General features: G+C 48.9%; 2 protein-coding genes across 5 annotated transcripts in view; both read left to right on the top strand.

Moving 5' to 3' along the window:
- LOC309360765 (perilipin-3-like) overlaps window positions 1-13,776 on the top strand; it is a 186,155-nt gene extending 172,379 nt beyond the window's left edge. For 2 of the 3 annotated variants that reach the window (XM_081895627.1, XM_081895628.1), the window contains exons 2-8: window positions 3,172-3,241; window positions 4,226-4,421; window positions 6,035-6,117; window positions 7,517-8,012; window positions 10,001-10,197; window positions 11,507-11,638; window positions 12,410-13,776. In XM_081895627.1, the coding sequence (XP_081751753.1) occupies window positions 3,194-3,241; window positions 4,226-4,421; window positions 6,035-6,117; window positions 7,517-8,012; window positions 10,001-10,197; window positions 11,507-11,638; window positions 12,410-12,997 (1,740 nt within the window). In that variant the 5' untranslated portion in view covers window positions 3,172-3,193 and the 3' untranslated portion in view covers window positions 12,998-13,776. The remainder of the gene's footprint in view (window positions 1-3,171; window positions 3,242-4,225; window positions 4,422-6,034; window positions 6,118-7,516; window positions 8,013-10,000; window positions 10,198-11,506; window positions 11,639-12,409) is intronic. The other variant, XM_081895626.1, reaches the window with a different exon arrangement.
- Window positions 13,777-15,932: 2,156 nt separating this feature from the next.
- On the top strand, window positions 15,933-21,178 carry TICAM1 (TIR domain containing adaptor molecule 1). 2 transcript variants are annotated; one of them, XM_081896071.1, is made up of 2 exons: window positions 15,933-16,308; window positions 18,832-21,178. In XM_081896071.1, exon 2 carries the CDS (start codon window positions 18,961-18,963, stop codon window positions 21,073-21,075), a length of 2,115 nt encoding a protein of 704 aa, XP_081752197.1. In that variant the 5' UTR covers window positions 15,933-16,308; window positions 18,832-18,960; the 3' UTR covers window positions 21,076-21,178. The 2 variants fall into 2 exon arrangements, with proteins under 2 accessions (XP_081752197.1, XP_081752198.1); XM_081896072.1 differs by having other exon boundaries at window positions 15,933-16,991.
- The last annotated feature ends 5,966 nt before the right edge of the window (window positions 21,179-27,144 follow it).

The following is a 27,144-nucleotide window of genomic DNA, read 5'->3' as shown; positions in this document are numbered from 1 at the left end:
TATCGGTGCTTCTGTTGGACACATGCAAATAATTGTACTTCTTGGTAACGGACGGCAGTGGCAGAACATCTGCCTTGCATGTCGAAGGCCCAAGGTTTGATCCCCAGCATTTCAAGGTAGAACAGGGGGTGTTGCCATCAGAGTAGAAAGGCATGCGCTTAGCCGCATCTCATGCACCCAGAGGCAAAGGATATATAAGAGCGGAAGTTTTGAAAGGCAGTGTGTGTGTCAGGAGCTCGGCCTACACTTGAGTAGGACCCTGGCAGAGACACATGCCCGACTGGCATGTTCTCTCCCTCCCGGTCGATCGTTTGGGAGCTTCAAAAGCTTTCTTGTTCCCAAACATCACAGCGACCAATGCCAACCGACACTGGCACACTTAGGGATCCGCAGAGTTTGTGCAGTTGCGTAACGGACCTCAGCAACTCAGCCTAATCTACTTTATTTATATATAAACACACACGGAGCACTGCAACATGGCTTCCTCTCTCTCTAGCATCAGAAAGCAAAGAGAGAAAGAACAAAGGACAATAGTCGCACTTCACGGAACACAGTAACACAACATCCTGTTTCCGTCACTTCCCACTCTGTGGAGTCAAAACATACACCGTCATGTGAAAGACAACAATCCCAGGGCTGCAATCACGGAGCAGGAATTCTAACAGTGTGGTGTCATGGTCAGAATGCTGGACGAGGACCTGGAATGCCAGGGTTCAGAAAAGAAAGATATTTGCCTAAGCACCGAAAGGGCGTTAAAGGAACTGCCAGATAGGGAATCAGGAACAGGTAGAGGACTGTTGCATTCATGCTTTGGCGCATCCCTTGGGGAAACCTGGTTGGTCAATGTGACAACAGGATAGGTGCACCCTGATTAAGCAGGCCTCTTACGATATGCTCTTACGATATGTGTTGACTTTTATACAGACAGCCTGTTCAAGGACATGGTGAAAGGGAGGTGCATTTTTTTAATCCGTGTTTGGGAGGATCCCCAGGTGTGGGGTGGAGTGTCAAAAGGACATGCAACGATGGCCACCAACTTGGACAGCTGTAAAAGAGGATTAAAGATATTTAAGGAGGACAAGGCTATCTTATGAACTGATCCACACCCTGCAATCATCCTCTGAGGCCTTTCATTGTGTGTCTCCTCTGCGAGAGGTGGCAACACGAGAACAGGGCCTTTTCTACAGTGGCTCCCTGTTTGCATAATACTCTCCCAAAGGAGGCCCTTGCCTTGTACTTTCATTACATATCTTTAGGTGCCAGGCAAAAAATGTTCCTCTACAACAAGGCCTTTGGCTGATTAACATTCTACGGTCTTTTAAATGTGTTTGTATGGGTTGTGTGTGGTGTTATTGGTTTGTTTTTGTTTTATTATATATATTGCGTGTTCTCATTTTGTATTTTTATGTTGTGAGCTGCCCTGTGATCTTCGGACAAAGGGCAGCGTACAATTTTAATTAATTAATAATAGACGCGGGTGGCGCTGTGGGTTAAACCACAGAGCCTAGGACTTGCCGATCAGAAGGTCGGCTGTTCGAATCCCCGTGACGGGGCGAGCTCCCGTTGCTCGGTCCCTGCTCCTGCCAACCTAGCAGTTCGAAAGCATGTCAAAGTGCAAGTAGATAAATAGGTACCGCTCTGGAGGGAAGGTAAACAGCATTTCCATGCACTGCTCTGGTTTGCCAGAAGCGGCTTAGTCATACTGGCCACATGACCCGGAAGATGTACGCCGGCTCCCTCGGCCAATAAAGCGAGATGAGCGTCGCAACACCAGAGTCGGCCACGACTGGACCTAATGGTCAGGGGTCCCTTTACCTTTTAGCAGCCGCGATGTCTGTGTTCTCCCACCAGTGCCAGAGGCAGAATGCATTTGAATGGCCGTTGTTGGAACTGCAGGAAGGGAGAGATGCTCATGTGCTCAGGCCCTGCTTCTGCGGCATTTATCTGGTTGGCCTCTGTGAGAACAGGATGCCGGACTAGGTGGGCCATTAGCCTGACCCAGCAAGCTGCTACTACATTTCAATGGTCTGGTCAAGTTTTGGACAGACAATATTGTTGCAAGATGCTCTGACAGCTGCACAGAGTCCATAGCATGACAGGGTGGGGCAGGAATCTTCCTTAACTGGCTCCTGAAGGTCTTCTCTGACTCCTAAAAATCCCTTTTTAAACAGGGATTGAAGCCTAGTGCTTTCTCTGGTTGCTTATCTTCTCGACTCCATCTTTAATCTAGGAGATTGGACACTGTAGAAATGAGCAGGCACATGGTGCGGCCTCATGACTTATGCGGAACACAAATGTTTTGCAAACCGTTCTGCATTTTATGGCACATGTGTGGGTGGGTGTGGGTGGGTGATTGGAGCCATAATACATCCCTTCGATGTGCAGCGCAGGTTTCATCATCACTCCTACCACGTGGTTATGCCAGGAGACTACAGGTAAATGCAAAACACTACTAAACCTTAGGGACGCGGGTGGCGCTGTGGGTTAAACTACAGAGCCTAGGGCTTGCCAATCAGAAGGTCAGCGGTTTGAATCCCCGCGATGGGGTGAGCTCCTGTTTCTCGGTCCCTGCTCCTGCCAACCTAGCAGTTCGAAAGCAAATCAGTGCAAGTAGATAAATAGATACCGCTCCAGCGGGAAGGTAAACGGCGTTTCCGTGCGCTGCTCTGGTTCGTCAGAAGCGGCTTAGTCCTGCTGGCCACATGACCCAGAAGCTGTACGCCGGCTCCCTCGGCCAATAAAGCGAGATGAGCGCGCAACCCCAGAGTCAGCCACGACTGGACCGAATGGTCAGGGGTCCCTTTAGCTTTACTAAACCTTAGGTTACGTAAATACAATCCTGGTAACAACACACGCAACGTAGCAGGCTGTTTTTGACTATGTAACTTCTATTTCAAACACAATTCAACATATAATATCTCACAAAGTATAATTCCATAGACCAACACATCATGCAAACAGAACATCTCAAGAGAAATTAAAGTCCAATGGAGAGTCAGGAGATAAAGTCCATTCGGTTCCTAAATTGGCATTTTGGCAATAACCACAATATGGTATGCTTATTTTACGATGTTCCGCGTATGAACCATAATAAGAGGGCCCTGCGCTGCAACGAAATGTAACAGAGTGGAGAATGCCAGCCATGCCCTTTCCATTCATTGTCTCTGTTTTGCAGGTGTGTTTGACTTTTGCCATGGCTACTGATGTGAAAGGAGATGGCCAAGAGGCTCCACACACAACGGTAAGTGAATATCCACCAACGGCCGTGAAACATGTGCTGCAGACATGGCCCTGAAACAGAGGTAGTTTCCTAGCAGGAGGAAGGCAAAGGAGAGGGTTTGGGGATCTCTTAAAGAACAGCGGGAAGGGCAGATCTGACCTGTGTGGGGCACGTATAGTCCCTCTAGAAGTGCCCTGTTGAAATGCCCTTGCGGCGAATGCCAGCAGAGGCCGGTCTATTGACAGGAGCAAACCAGCAGATCACAGCAAGCAATTTGGAGTTATCTCTTTATTAGCAACAGCAGGATCTGCACAGGAGTGTCAAGGCCAATGATCACAGCAAGCCCACCTCCAGCAGGTCTTGCCCCCATGAAGCAGTTGTTGAGACTGAAGATCTGCACCTCCCCAAAGCCAGGATCTCCCCCAAGCAATCTGAGACTGCTCCTGCAAGAAGCTAACTTCTCCACACTCTTCATGCCTCTACTGGTTCTAAGAGACCGTGGCAGGGAAGGGAGCTTGTCACAGCGGGATGAGGAGACCCTTCACCAGCCTCTTGGCCTCTGGCTGGATGCAGAAGAGTGGTGGGAGGAATCAGCTGGGACACCCCCCAAGGAAGCAGGCTCAGAGCCCAGGGAATGGTGGTAGAACAATGGGGAATGGTCAGAAGGAGAAGAGAGAGCAGACTGGGAGGAAAATATGTCAGAAGCAGAATGGTAACAGGGTTTAGTGAGCAGGAAGAGGCTGTGACAGAGAGCAGTCTAGAATTAGAGGCAGAAGAGGTGGGATTCCAAGAGGCTGAGATGAGGTGTGTTTGAGTCATGCTGCTGAAGAAACCAGGTTTTTTATCCCCCTCCTGCTTTGACCAGCTACCCTCCCTACTGATCTATAAGTGCAACAAACCACCCTGTGATTTTCAGATGAAATTGAATAAATTTAATAAATAAATGGACCCTTCTTGAATTGCCCCTGTGCTATAAAACTCTCACCATTTTCCACCCTCTTCCAGAATGTCGTGACCAGGGTGACCAGCCTTCCCCTAGTCAGCTCCACCTACGACATTTGCCACTCTCTGTATAACTACGCCAAGGAGAATTACCCGTTCATCAATTCTGCCTGCAGCGTGGCGGAGACAGTGGCGGCGATGGCTGTTGGGAGTGCCGTTGGGGGTGCCCAGCCGCTTCTCGGCCACCTCGAGCCCCAAAGTGAGTCCTTGAATGCCACAGAATGAGGGGAAGTTGTGGTGTGTATGTGGGAGAACTCTTTGTGGAGTGCTGCTATAATAATAATAATAATAATAATAATAATAATAATAATAATAATAATAATAATAAATTTATTATTTGTACCCCGCCCATCTGGCTGGGTTTCCCCAGCCACTCTGGGCGGCTTCCACAGAGACCAAAAATACACTAAAATGTCACACATTAAAAACTTCCCTAAAAAGGGCTGCCTTCAGATGTCTTCTAAGTGCTAGGTGGTTGTTTATCTCTTTGACATCTGGTGGGAGGGCATTCCACAGGGCGGGTGCCGCTACTGAGAAGGCCCTCTGCCTGGTTCCCTGTAGCTTTGCTTGTCGCAATGAGGGAACCGCCAGAAGGCCCTCGGTGCTGGACCTCCGCGTCCGGGCAGAAAAATGGGGTGGTGACGCTCTTTCAGGTATACTGGGCCTTTGAGGCCGTTTAGGGCTTTAAAGGTCAGCACCAACACCTTTAATTGTGTTCGGAAACGTACTGGGAGCCAACGTAGGTCTTTCAAGACCGGTGTTATGTGGTCTCGGCAGCCGCTCCCAGTCCCCAGTCTAGCTGCCGCATTCTGAATTAGTTGTAGTTTCTGGGTCACCTTCAAAGGTAGCCCCACACAGAGCGCATTGCAGTAGTCCAAGCGGGAGATAACTAGAGGACACTAGTGCTGAAGGACACTCTGCCCCTGTGGTTCTGCCTGCATTGGGGGGCAAGCAGAATTTCATCCAGAAGGCTGCTCCGGATTCAGACCCCATTTTACAGTGGCTGTCTTTGCAGTGCTGTCCTTTTGTCCCTGCTAGTTTGTCGGTTGCTGATGTTTCCCGTGCTCCCTCCCTAAGAAGCAGACAAAAGAGCTGCACGGCCCACGCTTGCTGAATCGAAAGGCAAAAGTCTTCCTTTAAAAGTCAGCGCAGCTGCGCTTAAAACACACTTTGCAAAACCCGAGCACTTGCATGAAAGGAGAGCTCTTTCCGCCGCCTCAACTCCCTCACAAACAAATGGAGACCGACTTTGCTAAACCTGAGCTCATGGGTGTAGCCAGGGGGGGGCACAAGGGTACCCCCCCCCGAGAGATGCTGGAACCAAGTTCCGGCGCGTTCCAGTTGGGAAAAAAGCCTTTGAGTAGGAAGAGACCACAAGAATCATCTTCTCCAGCCTTTCTCAACCTGTGGGTCCCCAGATGTTGTTGGACTACAACTCCCATCACCCCTAGCTAGCAAGGCCAGAGCTCAGGGATGATGGGAGTTGTAGTCCAACAACATCTGGGGACCCACAGGTTGAGAAATACTGAATTCTAGTGCAACCCCCTGCAATGCAGGAATCTTTCACCCATATGGTTCTTGAACCCACAGCCCTGAGATTAAGAGTCTCACGGTCTACCAGTCTACCGGCGGCTATAGATTATTGTTTTCCATGGTTGTGATCTTTGTTTTGTTATTTTCCTGCCTTGGAAATGTTTGCTTTTAAATAATAATAATAATAATAATAATAATAATAATAATAATAATAAGTGTGTGTGTGTGTGTTTTATAACACACTGAATTTGTGTCATCTGCCTTCTTTCCTTCTGCCAGTTGCTGCTGTCAATCAATATGCTTGCAAAGGGCTGGACCAGCTGGAAGAGACTCTCCCTATCCTTCACCAGCCGGCCCATCAGGTACAAGTACAATAATAGAATCACAGAACTGCAGAGTTAGAAGGGACCCCGATGGTCATCTAGTCCAGCCCCCTGCAGTGAAGGAATATTTTGCCCAGCGTTCCCCGCGATTCTGAAACGGAAAAGTCTCACGCTTTGCTGTTTGAGTTATCGTCCTAGGCAGGCCAGTTGTGGGTGGGGCCGACCCACGGTTCTCTGCATTCTCACCCTCACAACAACCCTGAGAGGTAGGCCAGGCAACTGGCCACTCCAGGTGACCCAGTGAGCCTCAAGGCCAAGTGGGGAGATTTGAACCCTGGTCTCTCCCATGTCCTCCTAGTCCCCTACGCCACACTGGCTTTTTTTTTTTAGCTGTTAATCAGTATTTCTCCCATTCAAATTAGATTGAAGTAGTCTGCACGCTGTAGTTTTCCCCTGGCAGAGCTACAATTCCCAGTATACTTTAGCAAATTACAGCTCTTGAAATTCTTTGGTGGGGAGGTCACCAGCTTTAAATGTTGTGCTTTAGATCTCTGGTGCTGGTCTGCCCAGAGTTAATATGGTATTATTCAGCACCTTTGCACTGCAAGTAATATGGTATAGCTGTTAGAGAATTGGGCAAGGACCAAGAGACCGTGGCTCAAGTCCCTGCTCACTGGGTGACCATGGACCAGTCAAAATCTTTCAGCCTAACCTGCCTCCCAGGGTTGTTGTGAAGATGAAATGGAGACAGGGAAACCATGTACCTGACAGGAGCGAGCCAGCAATAAATCACACTGAGGAAGTTGGAGTTAACTCTTTATTAGCAAAAAAACAGGATCTGCATAGGAGTGTAAGGCCTAATGAGCACAGCAACCCATCTCTGGCAGCTCTTGCCCCCAAGAAGCTGTTGCTGAGACTGGAGGTCTCCACCTCCCCATAGCTGCCTAAGTCCCCTTCTCTGCAGGGTTTCCCCCCATGCAATCTGAGACTGTTCCTGCATGAAACTAACATCTCCCCTGCCCTCTTCATGCCTCTCCTGGTGCTGGGAGACCAGAGGGAAGGGGAGCTTGTCATAGCAGGCCAGGGAGACACCCGTGTCTCTTCACCAGCTGAAGTATCTCTCCTCTGCTGGTTCAGCTTCCGCCACTGATTCTGCACTCCCTTGCTCACTAAGCCCTGTTGCCTCTTCCACTTCTGACACATTTCCTCCCAGTCTCCCCCCTCTGACCACTCATTGTTGTCCCACCACCACTCCCTGGGCTCTGAGCCTTCTTCTCCTGAGGGTTCCCTAGCTGGTTCCTCCCACCGTATCTTTGCATCCAACCAGTCCGTGACAGTACCTTGGGCTCCTCAAAGGAAAGGTGGGGTATAAATGTTGTTGTAGTAGTAGTAATAGTAATAGTGAGTTGACCTTTGGTCTGCCTCCTTTTCTTTCTAGGTGATTGAAGACGGTGTCACCATAACCAAAACGGTCATCTGTTCCACGGTCAATGTAGCCAATGATGCTGCTTCCGGGGCCAAACAACTCTGGTCGAACAGAGTATCTGAAGCTGTCGATCTCACCAAGGACATTGTCCAGGACAGCGTCAACTTGACCAAATCGGTGGTGAGCTCCACCGTCAACACTGCGGTGAACGCTGCAAATGAGGCGAAGGAGCTCGTCACTCATAGGGTGGCCGACGTCGTCAACCTGGGCAAGGAGACGGCCCAGGACAGCGTGGAGTTGACCAAGTCGGTGGTCAATACCGCCCTCCAAGCTGCCCAAGAGACGAGGGAACTTGTGACTGGCCAAGTCAAGACCTGTGGGCCTGTCCAAGAAGGCATTGAGATGAGCAGCCTCTTGAAGCAGGCGCTGAGCAGCGGTGTGGACGTCATGTTGGGGAAGACAGAGGATATGGTGGACTACTACCTGCCCATGACTGACGAGGAGCTGGGTGAGAATGGGCTTGGGTGCTCCGCAGCATTGGCTGACACTTTGGGAACTGTAGTTTGGTCAGGATCATGGGGGCATCCAACAGCTCTCAGCACCTTTGACAAACTAGGCACAGTGGTGCCTCGCAAGACGAAAAGAATCCATTCCGCGAGTCTCTTCATCTTGTGTTTTTTTCGTCTTGCAAAGCAAGCCCATTAGCGGCTTAGCCGGCTTAGCGGATCAGCTGATTAGCGGCTTAACGGATCAGCTGTTAAGCGGCTTAGCGGATCAGCTGTTAAGCGGTTTAGCAGCTTAGCGGATCAGCTGATAAGTGGCTTAGCGGCTTGGGAAAAAGGGGGGGGAAAGGGAAAAAAAACCCCGCAGGAACTCACAAGACTTTTTCGTCTTGCGAAGCAAGCCCATAGGAAATTCGTTTTGCGAAGCACCTCCAAAACGGAAAACCCTTTCGTCTAGCGGGTTTTCCGTCTTGTGAGGCGTTCGTCTTGCGGGGCACCACTGTAAAGGTAAAGGTAACCCTGGCTATTAGGTCCAGTAGTGACCGACTCTGGGGTTGCGGCGCTCATCTCGCTTTACTGGCCGAGGGAGCCGGCATACAGCTTCCGGGTCCTGTGGCCAGCAGGACTAAGCCACTTCTGGCGAATCAGAGCAGCGCACGGAAATGCCGTTTACCTTCCCGCTGGAGCGGTACCTATTTATCTACTTGCATTTTGACGTGCTTTTGAACTGCTAGGTTGGCAGGAGCAGGGACCGAGCAATGGGAGCTCACCCCGTCGTGGGGATTTGAACTGCCGACCTTCTGATCGGCAGGTCCTAGGCTCTGTGGTTTAACCCACAGCACCAACTACACCTGCCATAATTCAGTGGAGTTAGCCATGTGGTCTCCTCATGCTTTAGATGTATGTGTGAACGTACCCCAAGCCATCGCCAGGTTTGATTGCTCAGCCAAATACAGGTTATAGCCACGAACAAACAAAACAAAGCCAAGCAGGTCTCAAAAACATATTATAGCACATATGATTAAAACATTACAAAACACTTCACAAATGGCGGAAAACTCAGGGAACAAGACTCTAGGGCTTTCCTGAGTTGAGATGCTTTTAGTGCAAACTTTGCTGTGCTAAACATAAAAGGTTTGTTTGAGCTGGACAGCAGGTAATTGATTTTTTTTTTACATATTTTTTAATTAAAGGTTTACAACAGGTAATTGATTTTATCGATGTCACTAAAGGTGACAGTTGACTGGAGGGGTTTCTTTAATTATTTAGCCCTTGGAATGGTGGTTTTAGGCCTTGGCCGGTATTCTATAGTCTTACCTGTGAGTCGGGGGCAGCATATTGATGCACCCCCATGTGGCGGCGATTGCAGGGCCCGTTAAAGGGTTGAATGCGGGAGCCCTACAGTGGCGGCACATAGGTCAAACTCCCGGCTAGGTGAAGTGGGAGGGCATGCTGGGTAAGTTAACACTTTACAGTCCCCTCCCACAACACCCGATTGCCCTGCGCACCCTCAGCCCCTGTCAGGTATGAGAGGGATACCTTCCAAGGCCTAAGCCAAGGTTCCTACACCTGAGATTAAATAAAGTTACGGCCGAATTGAAACCCATACATTGTTGTCATGTCATCTCTCGGAGGTGGGGTAGGCTCCAGGGACAGGGTTTAGCGCATGGGCTCTCAAACAAATGAGAAGTGGCCCAAACGAGTCATGATGGCTGTGTTGTGGTTCCACAACTGCAGTAATGTTTCTACACACCAGTTGCTTATGGAGCCAAAATGGTACCTCTCACACACTCAAAAGGATGGGTATTAGCAAGCTTGAGGGAGGCCCCCAAGTTCTGCAGAACATAGAATTGTGGAATTGGAAGGGCCCCATCTGGTCCAACCCCCCTGCAATGTACAAATAATTTTTTTTTGGGGGGGAAGCCCCCCAACCTTCCAGATTTGCCCATCTTTCCCACCCATGCTGATGTTTATCTGTTCGTATTTGTTGCAGCCAAGCTGGCCACGGAGGTCCGAGGTTTTGGAGAAGCCTTGGAAGAGCAGAGGAAGCAGCAGGGTTACTTCGTCCGCCTGGGGTCGCTCTCGAGCAAAGTCCGCCGTCGCGCTTACCTGCATTCCCTGGACAAGCTGCGTCTCATCAGAGAGAACACTCAGGATACGCTTTCTCAGCTGCAGCTTGTGATCAACCTGGTGAGTCTGGTGCGTTCATACTTAGCAGACACGACCCAGCTGCCTCCACGCCATTGTACCACCATTCTCCGTTTTCTCCCTCTTCCACAACACTACATCAATCAATACTTTATTGCGGTCCAAAGACCCACAAAACAATTTCAAAACTTGTTGTTGTTGTTTGGTCGTGTCCGACTCTTCGTGACCCCCTGGACCAGAGCACGCCAGGCACTCCTGTCTTCCACTGCCTCCCGCAGTTTGGTCAGACTCATGTTCGTAGCTTCGAGAACACTGTCCCACCATCTCGTCCTCTGTCGTCCCCATCTCCTTGCGCCCTCCATCTTTCCCAACATCAGGGTCTTTTCCAGGGAGTCTTCTCTTCTCATGAGGTGGCCAAAGTCTTGGAGCCTCAGCGTCAGGATCTGTCCTTCCAGTGATTTCAAAACTAGATACAGTTAAAATGACCTGACAGATAGAACATTACAGGTTGCTAGATTCCTGATTTCAGTTCTTTCATATAAAAGACTTCATGGAATGCTGCATGACTATTAAAAATCCAGTAAACTCTATGCACCATCTTTATCTTCAAGGCCATAACATGGTACATCTAGAGATTGTAAGTAATGTGAAGGAGATTATGCGTTGAAATATTTTAGTTGATATTTTAGATTGTAAAATGCTATTTTATCTATTGATTTGTTTTACCTTGTGGGCTTATAGCCGAATAAAGTATCATCTATCTGACCTGACAAAACAGATGGAAGAAACCAAGGCTGTCATTTTGTTTTATCTAGGGCAGAATGGTCTTTCTTTCTTATAGCCTCCTAAAGAAACTTTGCCATGGCCCTTGTAATATCATTTAACCTGTCTTCCAAAGACATTTAATATGGGAGGCTTCAGATTTCAAGAGATTTTTCTTACAAAATATAATGCGGTATAGAAATGAAATTAATAATGTATACGTTATACCAGTGTTGGCCAAACTTGGCCTTCCAGCTGTTTTGGGACTACAATTCCCATCATCCCTGACCACTGGTCCTGTTAGCTAGGGATGATGGGAGTTGTAGTCCCCAAACAGCTGGAGGGCCAGGTTTGGCCATGCCTGCATTATACAAAACACAACACTGACACACATTGCATTAAAACTTTCCGCTTTTATTGTTGACATCCATTTTATCTCCCCTCCATGATGTTTTTGCATGGTTTCATAATCTGGTTTCATCTGTCACTTAGAGAGAGAAGCAGTGTAAAAATGCAAAAGTTAATCTCTTCCGTTGTCAGCATCCCTTGACCCCCATTCTGACTTCTTGCACCCCACTTGCCTCCGCAGGTTGAAGCCGCGCAGCGAGGCCTTGGGAAGCGACTTCAAGAGGCTCAGGAGAAGCTGAGCCAGGTCTTGCTCGAGTGGACCCAGGCACAGCCGGAGGAGAGGCAGGCCGTGGCCGGAGGCCCAAGGCCAGAGGTAAATCTCGTCTCTGTATCGCAGCAGTGACAAAGAAGACGCTTCAAAAGCTGCTGTTGGTTTTTTTAAACTGAGGGGAACTACAAGTTAGTCGTGCTCATCAACTGCAGTGGGTCTACTCTAAGTAGTATGCAGTTGGATATAACCTTATATTTGAATTGCACAAACAGCAAGGGGCTCTTTAAGCTACTCCCCCATGGTGCAAACAGCAAGGGGCTCTTTAAGCCACTCCCCCATGATGCAAACAGCAAAGGGCTCTTTAAGCCACTCCCCCATGGTGCAAACAGCAAGGGGCTCCATAAGCCACTCCCCCATGGTGCAAACAGCAAGGGGCTCTTTAAGCCACTCTCCCATGGTGCTAACAGCAAGGGGCTCTTTAAGCCACTCCCCCATGGTGCGAACAGCAAGGGTCTCTTTAAGCCACTCCCCCACGGTGCGAACAGCAAGGGGCTCTTTAAGCCACTCCCCCATGGTGCAAACAGCAAGGGGCTCTTTAAGCCACTCCCCCATGGTGCGAACAGCAAGGGGCTCTTTAAGCCACTCCCCCATGGTGCGAACAGCAAGGGGCTCTTTAAGCCACTCCCCCATGGTGCGAACAGCAAGGGGCTCTTTAAGCCACTCCCCCATGGTGCGAACAGCAAGGGGCTCTTTAAGCCACTCCCCCATGGTGCGAACAGCAAAGGGCTCTTTAAGCCACTCCCCCATTATGCGAACAGCAAGGGGCTCTTTAAGCAACCTCCCCTCTGTGATTGTGTTGTTTTGCCCTGGCAGGTTGAATCAGGTACCCTGGCTATGCTTCGCTTTGTCACCCAGGACCTCGGGCCGGTCTACGCTCACTTGGCATCCACCGTTGAAGGCCTGCCCAGCAACCTCCGCGAGAGGGTGGCCCAAGCCCGCGGCAACGTCCGCCAGCTTCACTCTTCTTTCGCCTCGGTCTCGTCCTTCCAGGACTTGTCCTCCAGCCTCCTGGCCCAGAGCCGGGACAAAATCGCCCAGGCGCAGGAGGCCCTGGAGACGCTGGTGGACCACATAGTCCAAAATACGCCCTTGAACTGGGTCGTGGGGCCCTTCCGGCCATCGGCAGGCGCCGAGATGGAGACGGAGAGCCAGGAGATGGAAAGTTTGGCCCCGGAGGAGCCCATGGATGAGGGCGAGGCCCTAGAGGAGAGGGAGACGGTATCCAAACCGGAGAAGGTCGCAGTCAAATCAGCAAAGAAAAAGGCAGAAAGCGAGGGGGAAGGAAGTCCTGGCGTGGCCAGGAAAGCAAAGAAAGAGATGAACGAGCGAGAGGAGATGAAGAAGAAGCCCAGCAAGAGCACTCTGAATCAGCTCTCCGGTGCTGCTGAGAAGCAGGCATAACAGTCTGGGGCTATTCCAGCACCCACCCCCCAAAAAACCCCAATGGTTCAGCCATTGCCATTTTGCACCCACGCATAAACACAGCGCAAGAAGCCAATCCGTTAAAGGGAAACAAAAGCAGGGAGATGGAAGGACCGGTTCGGAGGGGAGGGTGCCCTCTGCCCCTCTGCATGAGTTCACTCTCCAGATGCAGATACTCCGGGACAGCCTCCTCTCAAAGCGTGGGTCATTTCACTTCTAGGGTGCGAAGGCTGAAACGTGCATGTTTTTCATTTGGTGGTGGGGAATGCGCCAGTTATCGGGGGCTTGCGTTAAGTGAGAGCAAGCTGAATCTTGCACAGATTGGGCTGGCTGATTTATGTGCTACGACGGGGAATCCTGGGACCCGCTGGATGGATGGCTTCCGTCGTCCTTGATGGGAGCTGAAGTCTCCTATTTCTCATTCTCACCAATTCTCTATAGATAGCTGCAGGTGTGGGTCTGTGTTTAGACACCCATCCATCATTGTGGCAGACAGGCAGGGGGGTTAAAACCTCAGGTTCAAAACGGAGTGGGTAGTCCTCATTGTTGCAGAGATGAGCTTGGAAGAGAAGCAACAGAGGAGGATTGAGGAATGAAGGTAGACGTTTACAAGGCTTTGTGAACATGGTGGGTTTCAAAGGTGGCGTTCGGTGTGCGTCTTAAGTTGTACTTCCATTACTTTGCGCGGCCGTTTTGTGTAGCTCTTGCCTGCCTGACCCTCTGGGGGAAAAAATAAAATGTCCTTCTTTTGCACTGTTTATGCTGATAGCAGACTCCTGTCTTTTCTGAGTACAGAATCCGAGTTCCTCAAGAGCCCTTCAGTTGGTTCCTGCTGCTTTGAAGCACAATATGCAAGCAGCCTGAGTAGCAAGGATGTTGCTAATAGCTTCATGGAATTTATTAGCTGGCAAAAATAATCTGCTAGCCTAACTGCCTACACATGCTTCTGGGAGTCACACGTGGCCTGGAAATAAAAGGAGCCAACTTTTTTTTTAAAAAAAAGCTCCCCTCTTTGTTTGCCTGGAAATTACTCTTTTCACCATAGGTGACTAGGAAAGCATGTGTTGCTTAGAAGCCTGGGGGGGGGGGGAGAAGGAATTGTCTAGTTATTATTTGCTTTTCTCCACGAGGTGCGACTTGAAGTGACTTACAAAGTGATGCAAACTTTAAAAGCAATTATAAAAAAACCAGAGTAAAATTTTTTAAACCCCAAAAAACAAACACCAGTACGTGGGGGCGGGGAACAATCACTAAAAAGAGAAAGTGAACATTGATAGAATTAAAACAATATCTACAGATGATCTATTAAAAACACAGATAATAAAAAAAAACCCAATACAGCATGGCACTAGTCAGTTACCAGAAGAAGGCATCACCTGCCAGTGTAAGGAGGGAGCAGAGAGGGAGCCAGTCAGGCTTCTCCAGGGATGGAGTTCCAAACTTGCCTGGGAGGAGCCACCGCCAAGAAGGCCCTGTCTCACCAAGAAGGCCCTGTCCTCGCCAAGCAGGCCTGCGAAACAGGCCTTCCCCGAAGATCACAGAGCCTGGGCAGGTTTGCATGAGGGAACAGCCTAGTGACCTAAGCCTTGTAGGGATTTATGGGGCATAACCAGCACTTTTAACCGAGGCCCCGAAACAGATCGGTAGCCAGTGGAGGTGTTGCATCAAGGGAGTCGTCTGTTCCCTGTAACCAGGCGGCAAACTCTTTGCGCCGGTTGACATTTCTGAGCACTGTTCGAGGGCAGCCCCACGCAGAGAGCGTTGCAGTAGTCCAAATGGGGTATAACTCAGGCATGTGTCACTGGGGCCAAAACAGACATAGAATAGAGTTGGTGGGGACCCCCAGAGTCATCTAGTCCAACCCCTCCGTGCAAGAATCTTCTCAATCTTCTCTCAGACTGTATCTTTTGTTTTTCTTTCTATAACACATACCAGCCTTCCACAATATTTCTTATTCTGTCCATTTTATTTCTTTTTCATCACTATTATAGATACATTTCATTTTATTATCCTATTTGCCTCCCTGGGTTCCTTTGGGTGGAAAAGCTAGGATATACTAAAGGAATAATATAAAAATAGAGATTTGTTACAGCACACTTCCAATGGTCTTGATGCAGACTTCAGTCAATAGAATCATAGAGCTGGAAGGGACCCCTGAGGCTCATCTAGTCCAACCCCCTGCAATGCAGGAATCTCAGCTAAAGCATCCTTGACAGGTGGCCATCCAACCTCTGCTTAAAAACCTCCAAGCCTCCCAAGGGAGTCTATTCCACTTTCAAATGGCTCTTTCTGTCAGAAAGTTTTTCCTCATGTTTAGTCAGAACCTCCTCTCTCGTAACTTGAAGCCAAGGGTTCGAGTCCTACCCTCCAGAACAGGAGAAAACAAGCTTTCTCCATCTTCCATGTGACAGTACTTTTGAAGGTGGCTCTCATATCTCCTCAGTCTCCTCTTTTCCAGGCTAAACATACCCAGTTCCTTCAACCAGGTTCCTCATCAGGCTTGGCTTCCAGACCCTTGATCATCTTGGTTGCCCTCCTCTGCACATGTTCCAGCTTGTCAACATCTTTCTTAAATTGTGGTGCCCAGAACTGGACACAGGACTCCCGGTAGGGCCTGACCAAGGCAGAATAGAGCGGTACTATGAGTTCCCTTGATAGGGACACTATCAAGTCCTCGGTATGAGCTTTCGTGTGCATGCACACTTCTTCAGATACACGTGTATCTGAAGAAGTGTGCATGCACACGAAAGCTCATACCAAGAACTAACTTAGTTGGTCTTTAAGGTGCTACTGGAAGGAATTTTTTTTGTTTTGACTATGGCAGACCAACACAGCTACCTATCTGTATCAAGTCCTCGTCATCCTTCCAGAAGAACTGTGGCGGCAAATCCCATGTACAAAGCTTTGCTTAAATATATAAACATCCAGAATTTCTTGCAGCTGAGGTCAGTGGGGTTTTGTTCCCAGGGTGATGAAGACTGCAACCCTAAGATGCAGAGAGCAGGTGTGGTTTTGGTGCAGCTGGCAGCCTGACTCAGCGAAGCAGCAAATCAGAAGTTCAGCAAGACGTTGCACTCCTTACGCCCTGGAAACCGAAAGTTAAGAGTTGTGCTTTCTTCCTCAAGACAGCCCTGCGCTCTGACTCCCCACCGGGGAGAGGAAACGGGGAGGAGGGTGTCTGACCGATCAGCTTCCGCCTCTCAGTTCCTCCTCCAGGGCCAAAACTTTTCAAGGGGGCTTGCGAACCAAGTTTGCAAGGAAAATCCAGGCTTTTTGCAGCTCTGTGCCAGGTAGGTCAACCTACGTAGTTCTCGCCAAAGAGGAATTTTATTTGTTCTGCCAGGGGAGTGAAAAGATTCTGGCCTCTTTCCCAAGCCCAGGCCCCACGACTTGAGACAGACGGGCGGAACGAGAGGCTGGTTCTCAGCAGCCAGACACCTGGGATGGATGCAAAAGGACAGCCCTTTTAACAGGACTGAATGGCTGAATCCTAAAGAGTTGGGTTTTTTTTTTGCAATAGTGCTGAGGTTGAGCTGAATCAGTCTGGCACCCTTGAGATTCCCGGGGCTTCAGCTGCCCCCAAGCCCAGTGCTGCTGCCTGGATCCAATCGGTGCTGAGTCCCAAATATGCCAAGTTAGCAAAGGTTGAGCTAGGTGCAGCAGCAACACAGCATAAGGCCTTTTCAGACACTCCTTTGAAATCAGGCCTTTTATGCAGACCCCATGAGGACTGGAAACTTGCTGTGTTTTTAGCAAATTGCTGTAGTTAAGCAGCAGAGCCTGCAAATGATCCTTCCCCTGGGAATCTGACAAGCCCCTGCATGTCAGTTTAGCGGAGGGTTGGCAATCTGGCCACATTTGGAAATGTTGGGTCCGGCGCGAACATCGGCCGAGCTGCATGCGGCGAGAGGGAAGGAGAGAGCGAGGCCATAACCGAGCCTTGAGGGCTGCCAGCGCATGAGTCACCTTTGAGGTGAGACCACAAGGCAGCAGACGTCTCAAACGTGGCAAGTTTTCAATCCCACGCTAAAAAAAGGTTTTTGCATGGCTCTGCTTGAGATCTTGAAGAGGTGCTGCCGGTCAGAGCCCTGACCTAGCCACTGTAATCCACGCGACTGTCACCTCCAGACTGGATTATTGTAACTCGCTCTACGTGGGGCTGCCCTTGAGACTGACCCAGAAACTCCAGCGGGTGCAGAATGCCGCGGCGAGACTCCTTACGGGGTCCTCGCTGCGGGATCACATTCATCCAGTGCTATACCAGCTGCACTGGCTCCCGGTGGAGTACAGGATCAGGTTCAAGGTGCTGGTTTTAACCTTTAAAGCCCTATATGGCCTAGGACCCTCGTACCTATGGGATCGCCTCTCCTGGTATGTCCCACGGAGGACCTTACGGTCTTCAAACAAAAACATCTTGAAGGTCCCAGGCCACAGAGAGGTCAGGCTGGCCTCAACCAGAGCCAGGGCTTTTTCGGTTGTGGCCCCGATCTGGTGGAATGCTCTGCCCCAAGAGACTAGGGCCCTGCGGGACTTGACATCTTTCCACAGGGCTTGCAAGACGGAGCTGTTCCACCAGGCCTTTGGCCAGGGCACAGCCTGACTCCCTCCTTTGGCAATCACAGAGCTCTAGCCCAATGGTTGCCATCAATTTGATTTGAATTAATTTTATAATGAAATGATTTTAGAATGTTGTATTATTTTATTGTTGTTAGCTGGCCTGAGCCCGGCTTTGGCTGGGGAGGGCGGGATATAAATAATAATAATAAAAGGACCAGTGGTCTGACTTGGTCTGAAAACAGCTTCGTGCATTTGGATTGGGCGAGGGGCTATAGATCAGTGGCAGTGTCTGTGTGTTGCCTGTTTTTTGGGGGGAGTGGGGGAACCCACCCCCTGCCTCCTCCAGCATTTCCAGCTAAATCTTGTAAAAATAATAATAATCAAAGTTTATATATGCCCCTCACTTGAATACCCTGTTTCCTGCCAGCACCCATAACAGTGACCAGTTCTGGATGCTGTTAGCTTAACTTAAAGATATTTGAAACAGAGTCGGTCAAACAATATTCAGAAAGCCGGTTCTTAGAATTGCCTTGAAATCCATCCGCAAAGAGCATTATTTATGTTTTAATCTTCCCAGTTGATCAAAATCCGGAGGGCTACATTAATTTAATTTCCCCCTTCTTTAAATGAATTCATATATTATAACTTATTTATTAATTTCCTTCTAAGCCTTCTCAAGGCCATTTGAAAGATAAGATAATTTAAAAAGCAGCTAAAAGCGCGAGAACAAGAAGCACATATAAAACAAGGCCAATTCTCGGTTGGCTCGTAAGGACCAAAGGTTTGGGAGCCGCTGATTAATTGTTTTCTAAGCAATTAATCCAGGACGCAGGTGGCGCTGTGGGTCAAACCACAGAGCCTAGGGCTTGCCGATCAGAAGGTTGGCGGTTTGAATCCCCACGATGGGGTGAGCTCCCGTTGTTCGGTCCTTGCTCCTGCCAACCTAGCAGTTCGAAAGCACGTCAAAGTGAAAGTAGATAAATAGGTACCACTCCGGCGGGAAGATAAATGGTGTTTCCGTGTGCTGCTCTGGTTCGCCAGAAGCGGCTTAGTCCTGCTGGCCACATGACCCGGAAGCTGCACGCCGGCTCCCTCGGCCAATAAAGCGAGATGAGCGCCGCAACCCCAGAGTCGTCCGCGACTGGACCTAATGGTCAGGGGTCCCTTTACCTTTTAAGCAATTAATCCAGGGCATAAATGAGGCTTGCCAAGACCCAGAGATGTTCCCAATATTTTATCCACCTTTTGCGTTGCAGGTTTGCACAGAAGACAAAACACCAAAGCAAAAAAAAAACCAGAGGGTAAAGATGGCAGTCTGATGACATCTGCTCTTTCTCGAAAGTTTCGGTGAAGATCTGAGTAAAAATCTCACTGGGAAAAGGCTGATGGCCTGCCGGCATGGTGGAGAACCTCCCTCTGCTGCCACGCTTTCACCCCTCCAGGCCCCAAGATGGTCTTCCAACTGGGGCGTTGGCCTCTCCAGACCACTCGCCAAGGCGGCAGAGGGCTGTACGGCACCTCCGAGCATGGAGGGCATCTTCAGGGTCTTGGCCGCGATCCCGGTAGACAGGCTGGTCCAGTACAAACACAAGCTGAGCTGCAGGCGGCAAGGCGGGAAGAGTTGCAGGCTCCTTCAGGCCATGATCCTCTTGACCCTGGGCAGAGAGACGGAGGCCAGACTGAGCCTGGAAGCGTTGGAGGATTGCGCTGCGGTGGCAGACATCTACAAGAGCCACCAGCGGAGCGCTGCAGCCAGCAGGGCTGATCCAGCCCCTTCAAACCAGGGTGCAGGAGTGGCGCTGGCTGTGGCCCAGATCTATTCATTATTAGTAGAGGAAAAGCTCTGTGGGCCCCTGGCCAGAGATGAGGCTTACCGTATCGCCATCAAGGCTTTCCTTGAGAGTGATGTCCCAAGATCTGCTTTTGAGAGCCTCTTGAGTGAAGCGGAGCGTAAGTGTGGGCTGGATTTTGTGCCTGCGGTGGCAAGCAACAGCTCCAGCGCTCCGAGATGCGATGTGGGGAAGCCTTCCTCCAGAGCAGCAAAGAGCTCGCCCATGCCAGTTTTGAGTTCCTGGGCTCCCTCCGAAATCCAGCCTCTGTGCTCCACGGGCAGCCCGGCCTCGCTGCTCAGCCACCTGGAGATCAGCCAGTCTCCAACCTTGCCGTTCCTCACCAATTCCATTCAGCATGGCGTCCCCGAGCCCAGCAAGCTGTGCGGAAGTGGCCCCAACTCTCTGGTGCAGCCTGGAGAAGGGGGAGCCGCTGCCGAGTCTCCAGCCAGTTCTTGCTCTGGGGGAGCAGCGGAGCCCGTCATGCAAGACCAAGAGAAAACCAGGCAAACCAGCGATCCTGGAGGCAACCATTCTTGCTTGTCGGTTCAGCCTCCCCCTAAAATTACGCAGCCGCTGGAAGATGGAGAAAACAGGGAACCCCGAAGTCTGGTGGCCTCGGAACTGCAGGGCTGTGCAGGATGTCCACTCCAAAACTCACAAGCGCCATCCACACCTCTGCCTGGTTTAGCATCTTCTGCACCGCTTGTTCCAAGAACCGTGGAAGATTCCTCTTCCCTGAAGCCGAGCTTGGAGACTGGGTCCTCTTCAAGCTCTGGTCCTCCTCCTCCTCATTCATCAGGACCTCCCTCAGCAGATCTGCCAGCTGAGGAGCAACCCTTCTTCACTTTTGTTGTGGTCCATGCCCCTGAAGACGAGACAGTCGCCTGCCGGGTGAGGGAGCGGCTGGAGGCCCTGGGTGTTGCCGACGGGGCGACGGTCAGCGAAGACTTCCTGGTCCCTGGGCACTGCCAGCTCAGCTGCTTCCAGGATGCCCTGGATAACTCGGCCTTCACACTCCTCCTCCTGACGGAAAACTTCAAGAGCCGCTTCTGCGCCTTCCAGGCAAACGTGGCCTTGATGGACTCTTTCCAGCGCTTCTGCAAAACCAACTCGGTGGTGCCCTTCATTGCCAAAGAGAGCCCCATGAAGAGGCGAGAGATGCCTTTCCTGCTGGCCGCGATCGTGCCGCTGGATGAGACCTCGCCCGTCTTCGCCAGGCGGGTCAAGAAAACGTTCTCCCCAGCGGTGATCCGGGAGAAGAGGGCCCTGTGGAATATCTCGAGGCAGATCCGGACCCGGGAGCGCTTGCAGGAACAGCAGAGTGATTACAGGCAAGCCCTTCAGCGCCTGTCTGCCCTCCGGGTCAGCTCGCAAGCTGCGATGCCCTCGCAGAGGGGCTTTCTGGGGCTGCAAACCCCACTTGACCAGCCATTTTTCTACTCTGAAATGCTTCAACCTCAGCTGGGGCCTGATCAACTCTCCCATCCATATGCCTTCTCACGGGGTTCCCCAGGGCTCATGTCTGGGGCGCCTCCGTCGCACCTCATAATCCAGAATGCCCAAATGGTCCAGATTGGAGACTACAACCAAATGCAGGTGGAGAAGGCAGGTGCGGCGGCAGAAGAGGAAGAAGGTGGTTTGGACGGGAGAGAGAGACCTGGAGGCTGAAGCTCAAAGTGCCTCCGTCCCTTTGTGACGTTGTGATCAATGGCACGGCCACATTTAGAAACTCTGCTCTGCTCCTCATCAACCCAAAATGGGCGTCAGAAGATCTGGAAAAGGGAGCCCTCCTGGAATGAGTTGGTACGGTATAACGAAGTTTGTCAAATCGCATCGGAAATGTCTGAACGACACCCAGAAGCAGTTCGAGTAACTCTCAGGGGAAGCGAATGAGAATCAAGTTCGTTTCGGAGCAGAACTCAGAACAATTTCTCTCCGGTTGCCTGACTTGAGTTGACTTGCATGCTGCTTCTCGACAACGAAATTTATTTCATAAATTATATATCAGAATGCTAATACAGTCGTACCTCAGAAGTCAAACGCCTTGCAACTTGAACGTTTTGGCTCCCGAACGCTGCAGATCCTGGAAGTGAGTGTTCCAGTTTGCGAACGTTCTTTGGAACCTGGACGCAGGTTCCACGGGTTCCAATTGGCTACAGAAGCTTCCAATCTGAAGCTGAGCCTTGGTTTCTGAACGTTTTGGAAGTCGAATGGACTTCCGGAACAGATTTCGTTCGATTTCCAAGGTACGAATGTCTATGAAATACAGAGCACAGTTTAACAAACACAGAATGAATTCAACATTACCAAAAACAAGAAAACAAAACATGCAGCAGTCTAGGTTTAAGTACATATAAGCAAATCAAATTGAGAGTTAACTGACAATCAAGAATGGGTATAGTTCATCTCTAAGTTTATTCTCTTACCTGTGCTTTTGGTCTCTTTAGGACTTCAACCTTAAAGACCATAATAGTTGGGGGGAAATAAATTAAACCGTTCACATTCCACTCTGTCTCTATTCGTTCTGCTGCTTTCTTCTTAGGACACTTTTGGCCTAATCAATTTGTTCCCTAGCTTCTATTTGGACGCGATTTTAACCCGGAATTTTCCTGCCCATTTCCCCTGTTTTCCACGATTTGCTGATTCAGGTCACCCTGCCTCTCTGGAAGCTGCTCCACACAAAAACACTCCCATCGAAAACAAAAAACGGACAAAGGTTTCATCCACGTAAAGCTGACAGAAGAGCTTTTAAAAAAGTAAATTTTATTAGTATTTTCCACACAACAACAACAAAACAAACAAAACAAAAATTCCTTCCAGTAGCACCTTAAAGACCAACTAAGTTAGTTCTTGGTATGAGCTTTCGTGTGCATGCACACTTCTTCAGATACACTTCTGAAGAAGTGTGCATGCACACGAAAGCTCATACCAAGAACTAACTTAGTTGGTCTTTAAGGTGCTACTGGAAGGAATTTTTTTTGTTTTGACTATGGCAGACCAACACGGCTACCTATCTGTAACTAAAACAAACAAAAAAATACACAAAACACAAAAACAAGCATTTTAAAAAGCAAATCCAAATCCTAAAAATTTAAACACTAAAAAGGAAAACAAACATTGACTTCCACCAATCCCACAGCACCTCCTTTACCTCTCATTGTATCTTCCTGTTTTCCTGATCATCTCTATCCTAACATCTAGATATAAATCCCTCTTTGTTATCCTTTCATAAGGTTATTCCAGACTCAGCCAGATTTCTATCCTCGAACCTTGGCTTTTAAGGTATTCATTTAGGCACTCCCATTCCTTTTTCACTTCACTTTTTGGTCTTTGTCTTATTATAAACGTCAATTTGGCTAATTCTAAATATTCTGAAAGCTTACATAACCATTCTCCCCTAGTGGGTAACTGATTTCCTTTCTAGTACTTAGCCACCAGGATTCTTGCTGCAGACGTTGTGTATAAGAAAAAATTAGTTTTGTCTTTTGGAATATCGTCGTTTAAAATTCCTAAAAGGAATGCCTCTGGCCTTTTGCTATATGATATAGTATTTTCTTTATTTCTTCGTGGATCATGCCCCAAAATTTCCCAATTTCGGGGCATGTCCACCACATATGGTAGAAGATTCCTTCCTCCAGCACTAATTATTATATGTTTTATCCATTTTTGCCAGCCTTTCTGGTACCAGGGATCACCTATGATGCATTTTCATATAATTCTCTCTTATTCGGTAACATGCTGTTAAATTTATCTTTTTTGTCCACAGTCTTTCCCATTCATTATATTCAGTTGAGCGGCCCAGATCTTCTTCCCATTTTTTAATAGCGTCACCTTTTCCCACCTTTTCTATTTTCCAATTTTGTAACAATTTATATATTTTTGGGACGTGGGTGGCGCTGTGGGTCAAACCACAAAGCCTAGGACTTGCCAATCAGAAGGTCAGCGTTTCGAATCCCCGCGACGGGGTGAGCTCCCATTGCTCGGTCCCTGCTCCTGCCAACCTAGCAGTTCGAAAGCACGTCAAGTGCAAGTAGATAAATAGGTACCACTCCAGCGGGAAGGTAAATGGCGTTTCCGTGCGCTGCTCTGGTTCGCCAGAAGCGGCTTAGTCATGCTGTCCACATGACCCAGAAGCTGTACCCGGCCAATAAAGCGAGATGAGCGCCACAACCCCAGAGTCGTCCGTGACTAGACCTAATGGTCAGGGGTCACTTTACCCCAGTCTTAACTGTCGGGCAATCCTTTATCTCTTCTACGAGTTCCCTATACGTTAGCCAACTGTCTTTCATATTATTTCTATGCATGGCTGATGACTCTATAGGCAATAGCCACCAGGGAGTTTTGGCTGTTACTACTCTATAGGCAATAGCCACCAGGGAGTTTGGGCTGTTACTATGGTTTTATTTCTTTCCCAAACTTTGAATAGGGCCTTTCTCACCAAATGATTAGTGAAGCCTCTGTGTGCTTTTATTTTATCGTGACCCAGGTAGCCATGCCACCCGAAAACTTTATCCCAGCCCTCCAGGTCTAGGATTTCTGTAGCTGTCAGTAACACCCAATCTTTCAGCCATGTCATGAATGTGGCCTCAAAATACAGCTTGAGGTCTGGGATCACGAACCCGCCCTTTTCTTTGGGCTCCATCAATACTTTGAACCTTACTCTTGGCTTCTTACCCTGCCAAATAAAATTAGAAAGATCCCTTTGCCAGCCTTTAAAACATTTTGTCCCAATAATTATTGGGATCGTCTGGAAAAGAAAGAGCATTTTGGGGAGAACTGACATTTTTATCAAGCATATCCTACCCCATAAAGACAAGTTCAGTTTATTCCATTTATTTAAATATCCTTTTATTTCCTTCCTCTATTTCACATAATTCTCCTTGTACAAATTGGTATTTCTATTTGCAATACAGAACCCCAAATACTTAGCTTTTGTGGTGATTTTAAGGCCTGTTACCCTTTCCAATTCTTCCTGTTCCTTTACCCCCATATTTTTCATTAATAATTTAGATTTTTCTTTATTTAACTTGAAGCCCGATACTCCTCCGTACTCAGTCAATTTCTTTAGGGCTTCTTGTATATTTCCTTCTGGGTATTCTGGAGTAATAATTACATCGTCCGCAAATGCTTTAACTTTATATTGTCTAGACTAATCCCCTTAATTTTTGGGTCCTTTCTTATCACTCTTAGGAGTGTTTCCAGCGTCACAATAAACAAAAGTGGGGATAGAGGGCATCCTGGTTTGGTGCCTCTTTCAATTTGGAATTCTTCAGTTATTTCATTGTTAATTATTAACTTAGCTTTCTGGTTTTCATAAATCGCTTCCATACCATTCAAAATTTTGTTCCCAAGTTTCAAACTTTCCACAGTGTGAACCAGAAAGTTCCAGGCCACACTGTCGAAGGCCTTCTCCGCATCCACCAGTGACAATGCCACCTTCTTACTAGGTTTCATATCAATAAATTCTAGAAAATCAATCACTACTCTTGTATTATTTTTTTTATCTGTCTTCTTGGTAAAAAGCCATTCTGATCCTTACCTATTATTCTGTTCAAGCATTTTCCAATCTATTTGCTCACACACCTGCGAAGATTTTATAATCGATATTCAATAATGAAATTGGCCTGTAATTCTTTATAATATTTGGGTCCATTCCTTGTTTTGGTAGTAAGGTTATCAACGCTTCATGCCAAGAATCGGGGACAGAAGAGCTTTTAAAGTGGAGCAGATACACTTTTCGGATTTTCTGAGGACAGGGAAACTCAGGATTTAGCAGGGTGAAAGTTTGGGACAGCAGCTGTTTGCAGCGAACATTGTATAGACGAAGGGGTAATTAAAATATGTGCGTTAGATTAAAGCAATGGGTGCTACCACCCCCTAGGGTGGGTGGGATGACTCAGGGGGCGCTAATAGGTGAGGGGGAGCTGGGGTGCTGGAGGTGCAAATGAATATCGGACTTCGAAAAGCTGGTATCGCTGGATCAAGTTCACGAGTCTCTCTGAATTAATTAAACTCAATAGTTTCAACTGGATTTTGACTGAATGTGTAATCAATTGTCGCCGTTTTGAATTTTATCGTGCTGTTATCTCCCTTAGGGGGTTGTGCAAACCACTGGTTTTAGTGTGGTAGGGAGTACTGGGGGACCCAGGAGGGAGGGAGTGGCCTGGAAAAAAATTTTGGAACCACTAGATTAAAGGATCCATATTAAAACGAGGTGTGAATGGGCCTTAAGTCTGCTTAAGGAGGTTTCATAGGTTAAGCCAGTGGTTTTCAGGTGTGTCCTTGCACCCTGAGATGACTTGAATGATGGTCAGGGGTGCAACATTGGCCTCTGTCCCTCTTTCCTTCTCTCCCTCCTCTGATGCCCTCTTGCGTCTCTGCCTCCCAATGTCTTGCACGGCTGTTTGTTGCAGCAGCTCCCCAGTGAACAACTGCGCCACCAAAATGCTCCACCAGCTCAAGTTTCCAAACCGTCTTCTGAGGTGTATAATGCATTGCAATAATCTAACTTGTACAGAGCCCGGGGAGGCGGGTGGCGCTGTGGGTTAAACCACAGGGCCTAGAACTTGCCGATCAGAAGGTTGGTGGTTCAAATCCCCGCGACTGGGTGAGCTCCCGTTGCTCGGTCCCTGCTCCTGCCAAACTAGCAGTTCAAAAGCACCTCAAAGTGCAGGTAGATAAATAGGTACCACTCCGGCAGGAAGGTAAATGGCGTTTCCGTGCGCTGCTCTGGTTCGCCAGAAGCGGCTTAGTCATGCTGTCCACATGACCCAGAAGCTGTACGCTGGCTCCCTTGGCCAAAAAAGCGAGATGAGAGCTGCAACCCCAGAGTCAGACACTACTGGACCTAATGGTCAGGGGTCCCTTTACCTTTTTATAGAGCCCAGAGGAGCGAGAGGCCAGCCAACCAGCAGAGTCTCAGAGGGGTACTTGCCTGGAAACAGAGCCCATAAGCAAAGTCAGGTCCAGTCCTAAGGTTGGACGTATGGCGGACGGTCCAGGGGTCAGGGAATCCAACAATCTAACCGAAAAGCAGCAAAGGTCGGACCAGGAACGACAAAACGTTTCCAGCAACTGACAGGGGGCTGGAAGCCCCGCTTAAGAAGGCTGGAGCCAGCTGGTTCTCCTCCGAGTCCTTGAAGGCTGATCAGCAGCAGGTGGAGTCAGTAAACCTGCTGCCCTCTTCAGGCTGCTGTTCAGCGGGTAAAGCTGATACCTGGCCCATGCACCAGGAAGTTGCTCCATCCCCTTAATGGTTTGGCTTGCCCCTTTCTGAAGTTTTCTTCGCAACTCTACCATTCCTTTACAAAGGTGTGTGTGTGTGCGTGAAATGCCTGTCGCACCACCGCTGTGAACAGAGTTCACGAGCCAGAGTTGCCAGTTCTGTTTTGTTCCTGACAGGAAAGTGGGGGGGGGGGTGAGGGTGGGTATTTGTATTATACCTTAATACATTTGTATTAAGGCTTGCTAGGGTCAGTAGGCTCCATGATCACGGCAGATGGTGACAGCAGCCACGAAATTAAGACGCCTGCTTCTTGGGAGAAAAGCAATGAAAAACCTAGACAGTATCTTAAAAAGCAGAGACATCACCTTGCCGACAAAGGTCCGTATAGTAAAAGCTATGGTTTTCCCAGTAGTGATGTATGGAAGTGAGAGCTGGACCATAAAGAAGGCTGATCGCCGGAGAATTGATGCTTTTGAATTCTGGTGCTGGAGGAGACTCTTGAGAGTCCCATG

This window comes from Podarcis melisellensis (genome assembly GCF_964234715.1).
Source record: "Podarcis melisellensis genome assembly, chromosome: 18".
Lineage (NCBI taxonomy): Eukaryota > Metazoa > Chordata > Lepidosauria > Squamata > Lacertidae > Podarcis > Podarcis melisellensis.
This window is presented reverse-complemented; position numbering and strand designations above follow the sequence as displayed.

What these genes read in the sequence shown, in the direction of transcription:
- TICAM1 (XM_081896071.1), top strand. Translation starts at nt 18,961, where the DNA reads ATGGCCTGCCGGCATGGTGGAGAACCTCCCTCTGCTGCCACGCTTTCA.